At 36.9% G+C, this 7795-nt stretch overlaps 1 protein-coding gene across 2 annotated transcripts; it reads right to left on the bottom strand.

Annotated features, from left to right (window-relative positions):
• Positions 1–760: 760 nt before the first annotated feature.
• On the bottom strand, positions 761–7533 carry LOC307165342 (uncharacterized protein). 2 transcript variants are annotated; one of them, XM_079882889.1, is made up of 10 exons: positions 7479–7533; positions 6685–6781; positions 6050–6173; positions 5808–5965; positions 5502–5558; positions 5218–5360; positions 4750–4915; positions 3962–4101; positions 1751–1913; positions 761–1122 (listed from the first exon to the last, which is right to left on the bottom strand). In XM_079882889.1, exons 1-10 carry the CDS (start codon positions 7499–7501, stop codon positions 1057–1059), a joined length of 1137 nt encoding a protein of 378 aa, XP_079739015.1. In that variant the 5' UTR covers positions 7502–7533; the 3' UTR covers positions 761–1056. The 2 variants fall into 2 exon arrangements, with proteins under 2 accessions (XP_079739015.1, XP_079739014.1); XM_079882888.1 differs by lacking the exon at positions 7479–7533 and adding an exon at positions 7279–7332 and having other exon boundaries at positions 762–1122.
• Between the last annotated feature and the right edge of the window lie 262 nt (positions 7534–7795).

A 7795-nucleotide genomic window follows, 5' to 3' on the forward strand; every position in this document is an offset into this window, starting at 1 on the left:
ATTAAATTCAACAATAAATCATATTTTTAACATATGAAAGAATATGGAAATAATGAGGGGAACATATGGTTCATCTAGCTATGCAAGCAAATACCACTGACAAGATCTTTGTCATTATTTGCCAAGACCCGTCTTAGTTTTCCCTGTTAGACATGGAGTCTGATCTACAAAGCACAGCATAGAGTCCAGGCCCCATCTCATTACAGACAGCAGAATGAGCAGAGAATATGTGGAGTGCTCTCCACACACATGGACCCAGAACTGGGTCATTGTGCCCTCATAATCAGTTTCACAGCTCCCTATTGGCCAAATCCAGAACAAACCTCACATCTGATTTGGCCAATAAGAGCAGCTCCTGTTGTGTAGCGCCAGAGGGCGGATAACTGGTACAGAAAGTGGAGTCATGCTCTAAGTGCCAAGTAGAGTATATCAGAATAACCATGGGAAGAAAAAAAAAGACTGAATTTGATCTCGTTTCATAACAAGCTCGGGGGTGGCCAGAGGCCAACGTGATAGGAGCTTTACATGTCTGAGGTGGAAATGTGTGACACTTTAAAAGTATCCAACTCTGTGTAGTAAAAAAAGGGAGGATTAAATATCCAGGCAGCAGAAGAACAAGCCTGAGTCTAACCTGTTACCTAACCTGTTATGTCAGACAACAGCATATGGAACGTGCATGTGGTGCTACTTACATAAAGTGCTGCCCTCTAGTGTTAAAAACAAGAGTAGAAGTGCAAAAGTCAAACTAGATGCCATTTCATACATTTTAGATTCATTTTATTTAAAAGCTCAATCCTTTGATAAGGGTGTTTTATACAAAATAATTATAAAAGTATTGACAGTCTGGGTTGGTTAGATAAAGACTGAAAGCACTTTATAACTCACAATACGTACACAGACACAATACAAACATTCATTTTTATATCAACAATGCAGCTAGAACTGTACAATGCAGAGAGTGTACGTGTTATGTAATAGACTATGACCCAGGACATGACATACGTGGTGGAGATCTGCCTTTCTGAGTAAGGGCAGGGGTACATTTTGACGTTCACATCAGATGTTCGGATTGGAGGAGAGAAACTCAAGCCACTCTGTCAGGACAGGATGTTGCTCTGCAGGCTGAAAAGAGTCACTTATGAATAACAAACTCAACTCAGAAATGAATTAGGAAATTGTTCTGATATCACAATAAAAAATAAAATAAAAATTTCAAAAAAATTCTACAACACGGTTAAATTAAGGAAATTAATATAAACAACATTAAGTAGATTGGTGTCATTTTACACTTATTTATTTGGGAACTTATTATTATTTTTACAAAGCATGGCTAGTTCAGGTTGTATAATGTCATGTGGTGCGACTCCCCAAAAGTGTAATGATATCAATGAATTAAAAATTCATGATATTTAAAAAATATATATAATACACTTGAAACCCTTTAAATAAAAAAAAATAAAATAAAAAGTGTACAATCAAACGCTTTCAAAGTGTAAGGAAAATGTTACGCTAGATGGTGGTCATTAAATTTAAACAACAGTTTTTCAAAACCATATCAAGCCAACATGAACACAGAGTACACTTCTAAGAACATGCCACAATATTTATAAAGTTTGAATATGGTGCAAACATAAGGTCTCTATGCAGCAAAAAGCAATGACATGGATATTTGCATATTTTGATGCTTTGCAATTATTAAAAAGCAACATGGATCAGCAAATTAAAACCAAACCTTTTCACTCTTCCTTACCTGTAGATTGGTGATATCAAACAGATTGCCATCTTTTCTCACAGACAGGAGAGTAGCTCGACCGTGTGATGGGTAACCCTCCTCCACCCTCAGGTGACAAACGGTGGTCGCAGTCTTGAGAAAGATCAGAAGCTTTTCAGCAGGACACCAATCAATCGCAAACCTGATGAAACAAACGTAAAATTGCAAATGAGTCACAGGGAGTAAAATTATTCAGCATGTAAGACGAGTTTCCCCTTTTATTGCTGTAAAGTAGTAATGCTGAGTTCCGGTGTTGTGTAAGGGGCTGTCACTACAGGGGTTCAGGCTGCAGGACTGCCGAAAGAAACATTATCAGCAAGATGGTAGAAAAATGTACATTTCTTGTCCATTACCACCCACTGCTACTTATACCAACCAACGATGGAAATAAGTGCAGGTATAATAGCAAAATATGTGGGAGAGCATTGCTATAGTTTGACGATATTGTATTGCAATAGATACCACATTAATGTTAATACCAAATCAAAGCTATTTAAAACTTAAGTGAAAGGGTTTAACGACAATATCTGGTTATGGTAACACTTAAAATAGATGTATGATATGATTAAATCTTATACCATTAATCATACCCAGCATTTATGCAGAATGTTGAGAGAGAGAGAGAGAGAGAGAGAGAGAGAGAGAGAGAGAGAGAGAGAGAGAGAGAGAGAGAGAGAGAGAGAGAGAGAGAGAGAGAGAGAGAGAGAGAGAGAGAGAGAGAGAGAGAGAGAGAGAGAGAGAGAGAGAGAGAGAGAGAGAGAGAGAGAGAGAGAGAGAGAGAGAGAGAGAGAGAGAGAGAGAGAGAGAGACTAGGAGGAGAGCCACAAGACTAAAGCTAGAGAAAGAGATCCAAAGAGCAGGCCCCAAGAAAAGAGGACCCAGAAGAAGAGCCAGGGCAAGTTACAATCTTCCTTTATCCCTTCCTTGACCATGTGACTGAAAGCCAAATGTTCAAACTGACCAATCAGAAGATGGCAACTTCCCCCACATACTAAAGGTGTGACAATTAGCAGACCCTCGATGTAAACACATCTTGGCCAACAGGGCTTGATCACTGTCAGCACCGCTTTGCCTTTAGGAATTCCAAACGGACCCTGGAGGGGGTTGGAATGGGAAAGCAAAAGTCTTCCTTACAGTTGTTACCTTGAATTAGAACATTCCGCAGCAGCTGAGATTCAATAAAACCAAAAATAATCATAAATCTGAGCAAAGGTCACGCTAACCGAATATTTTCCATCATTGACTGAATGTTTTTAGCAGTGACAAAAAAATCTGAAGGCTGTCTATCGTTTTGCCAGATTACACTGAGGGTGATCTATTGTAACTTGTAACTGTAATTCCCACCCTGCGAGTGCGCTCAAGTGTGGCAGCAGAGGGTGGGTTCAGCCTCTAGAACAAAATTAAAACTGCTGCGAGAAGTCGTCTGTCTGAGGCAAAGATGAAAAATCTAACAACAATTGCCTCTGTATTAGTCAACCTTGATGCGTTTTATTACACACGGGAGAGCACCCAGTTTAAGTCGATGTGGACCATGAGGAAGATATGAGTTCAGGCAGATACAGAAAGTCGACTGAGTTTAGGTCAATTCATTTCAATCACAACTGTATTTTGTGATATTGCACAGTTCATATTAGCCAGTTCAGGCACAAAAGCTTGTGTTTTAAGCCCCGTTCACACCAAGAACGATAACTATAGACAACTATATTAGTGTCCACACCAGCGGACGACATCGTTCTGTTTATTCTAAGCGCGTGCTTATCTGTCACTTTAAATGCACAAGCTTGTTACAGCAGGATGGATTCTGATTGGCTGTCAATGTTTTTATCGTTTATATGCTTGTCCTGTCAGTTCATGATTAAAAATGAAAATGTGAACAAAAACAAAAGCTATTAAACATCTTATTATTATTAAAATATGAAAATTAAATGACGGGTAATAGATTATGACAGAATTTTTACGACCCTGTTCGTCAAATAGTGTCTGTTTATCAGTATTAGGACACTTGTATTTTGAGCGAAATTTTTCAAAACATGCTGAATGAAGACAAGACTAGGCAGCTGTCACACACTCCACAGGTTGCAGTAAGAAGATTTTCATTTTGAGGATGATTTGTATGATGTCTTTGGGTTTCAATGAACCTTCTTCTTTATCAGATTTTGATATGATTGATTGTACTTTAAGAAAATGTACCTGGAGTGAAGAGCCTGAATCTCAGACAGCATCTCTCCTTGACTTATGTACCGCTCCATCATCTCCACAAGGGCGGCGCTCACTTGCCTAAGCGGGCCGTTCACCACCTCCTCTACCAGGCCAGCGGTTCCCTGAAACACCTACAGACAGGAAAGAGGTACATTCACAATAATATAATGAAACAAAATGAAAACCAGGTAAAACCATTTAAAATATATGTAGTTCTAGAGAAATATTAGCTCTAAACACTGACAAAAACAAAGATTTAGTCATAATTTTAATTACCACCATATGATCACTATCATTCAAAAGTTTTTCATTAGTTATTTCAAACAGTAACAATAAATGTTAACATCTTTCTTGATTATTGTTAAAAAAATGGTTTATTTATAATTACTTAAATACAATCTTGGTGAATAAAAGCCTTATTAAATTGCCTTAGCGTTTCCACACTAAAAAAAAAAAAAAAGAAGAAAGGTTTTAGTATTGTACTGTACTTTTGCAATTTTTTTTACAGCAGTACAAATTCTAGTATGTGTGTGTGTGTGTGTGTGTGTGTGTATATGCATTTTTACTTTCGAACTTTTACACATTTATAATGATATATTAACTAGAACAAGATTACAAAAAAAAAGTATCTTCTGAACTACGTATGAGTGCATGAACAAAGTCTATATGTTTTATGATAAGAAGCATGTTCCCCTTTTGAAATCAGGCAGCTCATCCCTTAATTCACATTTCACCGCTCTCAGCATCACTTAAGGGAAATATTTGCTGAGACACAGTACCTGAAGTTGGAACTCGTCACTGGCTGTCATGGTGACGGAGACACGCAGAGGTTCAAGTGATTTTTCGCCAACACGAGGCAAGAGCTCAAGGCACAGCTCAGAGGGACTGACTGAGAGCAGCCTATACTGCATATTTCTCTGAGTCAATGTGACCAAGGTTTGCAGCCTGAGAGACAAAGAAAAGAAAATGAAGAAAAAGGGGAGTTTATTGTGATGATACATACACACATATATATATATATATATATATATATATATATATATATATATATATATATATATATATATATATATGAATCTTTGATACATTTAAAAAGAATCTTTGACACATTTAAAAAAGAACATAATTTAATCGAAATAGACACTTTTTGATCAACTTAATGCATTCTTGCTGAATAATAGTATTAATTTCTGTAATAAAAAAAACTGACCCCAACCTGTTCAACAGTAGTGTATATACAGACTCACTTGTCTCTTAATAGAGTCCAGTCACTAATTCGAGCCTGCTGTCTTTCAAACTCATCCTTGAGCTTGGACAGATGCACATCACACACCTTCAAGGCGTTCTGGGCTGCCTGGAGGGAATCTTCCAGCTGAAAACTGATTTGTTTCTGTGCGTGAGAAAAAGGAATGAAAATTTAATCAATTTGATTCAACCAGTTTGTCCCACAGCTTCATTTTGGTGAAGAAAAGTTGAAATTATTGGAGCTAACTAGCCAAACCAAGAAGTATAAAGTAAATGGATGTCTTACCTCAGCTCTCTGATTCTGTTTAGCTGTGATTCTTTCCTTCTCTTTGCACTCGTCCTTCTGAACAAGAATGAGATTTAATGTACAATACAACTGTATGAGAATGCAAGTATGAAGCTCCATGTATAGCTGCATAAAACCACATCATAAAAGTGGTCTGTCATTCTATCATTGTTGGAGTTTTTTAAGGGCAACAACAATCAGCCAAAAAAATAGCTTTTTATCAGATTAATCTAAACCATAAATCAAATTAGTTTGATAAATTGGATAAAAAGCCATTTTTCATGTATCAGAAAGAAGCCCGATTACCTTTATCTGCAGAGTGGACAGTAGAGTCTCCAGTTTCTGCCGTTTACTCTGAAGCTCTTCCATGCGGACCTGGAAAGCACTGATCAGCCCTTCCACCTCCTGAACTCTCTCCTGATATTCTGCTTTTAAAGCCTTCCATGCAGAACGAGCTTCATTACCTGTGCACCCAAATCAAGGCATCATTTCACTGCTTTGTTTAGCAATGAACAGTCATGTACAATAATCCATGATGTGTGAGTTACCTGGGTTTTGGGGACATGGCTCATTCAGCAGCTGATCCACTGACTCCAGACCTGCCAGCAGCTGGATCATGTCATACAACACATACAGCTGCCTGAATATATGCTTCTGTTTTCGCCTGCAGTCCTACGCACAGAAACAAATGCCTTAAAGTCGGCATGAAACGCAAGTTGCGACAGTCTTTTCATCCTTGTTGTGATGTATATGCGAGTGATATGGCAAGAAAACAAGAAAAATTTAGGGTGAGACTTGATTTTGTCCATCTGGAATTGATTGGATGGTTGTAGTTTATTGCTGTGATGTCATGTGAGTGACAGGTTGCCCCGCCCTCACGCCAGTAAACACATCATCAGAGAAAAGAGATGTCATAACAAGAGGAAGTTGTTTTGATTAAAGATTACAGGGGCAGATGAATTTAACAAAAAAGTGATGTGCATGAGTAAATCATTTATAATAAATACTGCAATATTCCATAAAAAAAAGAAAAGAATTGTCTATACTGATTTCATGGTGACTTTGAAACATCTATATTTTATTATCATTTGAAGGAAATATATTATTGTTTCATAATAGTGTGTTTTTAAAGGGACATCGTTGTTATAAACTGCAGTTACATATAACAAAACTCAAAATTTACCATCAGATAAGGAGCCATAATTACTCCCTCTCCTGTTTCCTGCAGTTCGGTGGTGTTCCATGATTTCAAGAAGGAAGGGTCAGTCCTTTCCAGAAGTCTGAAATCAGAGACTATTATTTAGTGTTTATTTATTCATATACTCTGTCTTTAAAAACTACCATGGTAAAAAAAAGAAAAGAAAGGCTTTCAGAATCTTCAGATCACCCTCTGATATGAACTAGTAAATCCCAAAGGAAACTTTACTTTAAAACAAAATGAAAACAATCCCTGTATATACAATTATCAATTAACTGAAGTGGGTTGTCACACTCATGTGCACATCTATTGTCTTACATAATGAAGGAAATTATTTAATTCGTCAAATGACCATGTGAAAGTTCCTCAGTGTATTTCAAATAAGTGGCGTAACGTTAGCCAGAATTTACGCTGTCACAAACATAACGTTAGATGATTTATACAGAGTTATGAGAACGGGTGGTTTGGATGCAACACCAAACCCTGAATGGTTAACAGTGATTTAAATATGCACGTAATGACGGCAGCGGTTAATAATACTAAATGGCCATCGTTTCACTGTAACAAAAATAACGTTACCTGAAAACTACAATTACAACGGTGACTTTGTAAGAAAGACACATTTTCAGGCCTTTGTACTTTCACCACACACATAAAAAAACATTTTCAAGTGAACCCTTGATTCTTAAAGCATCAGCGTAATTTAAAAAAGTATAAAACATCGTAAAATTAGTTCTAATAAAGGCCGTTTTCCTTATAGTTTTTTAGATAACACTTACGCTTCGCCTCTCACCGTCGCCATTTGTGTTTTAAAACTTACCCGCCTAACGCTGATTGGTCAGAACTGCGAGGCCTTCGTCACAAACGTCAACCAATCATTGTTCATGAATGAAACACGTACCATATAGATATGTATGGAATGTACAGTACAGCCAAAAACAATACATGATTAGTGTATTTTACAATATATTCATAATATGAAATAAATATTTTTCATTTTGTACATTGTATTTAATCTATTTGTTTTAATAATCAGTAACAAAACAAAAACGTTTCTGGGTTGTGTTACGTCTTTTACATTGATTTAGCCTATTTA

This window comes from Squalius cephalus (genome assembly GCF_949319135.1).
Source record: "Squalius cephalus genome assembly, chromosome: 1".
NCBI lineage: Eukaryota > Metazoa > Chordata > Actinopteri > Cypriniformes > Leuciscidae > Squalius > Squalius cephalus.

Bases quoted from the DNA above. Each gene is read 5' to 3' on its own strand.
- LOC307165342 (XM_079882888.1), bottom strand. From the start codon at position 7,322: ATGTGTCTTTCTTACAAAGTCACCGTTGTAATTGTAGTTTTCAG. The intron at 5,966-6,049 runs GTAACTCACACA...TTGGGTGCACAG, and splicing joins GCCATGTCCCCAAAACCCAG to GTAATGAAGCTCGTTCTGCA. The intron at 1,123-1,750 runs GTAAGGAAGAGT...GACTCTTTTCAG, and splicing joins TTGATATCACCAATCTACAG to CCTGCAGAGCAACATCCTGT.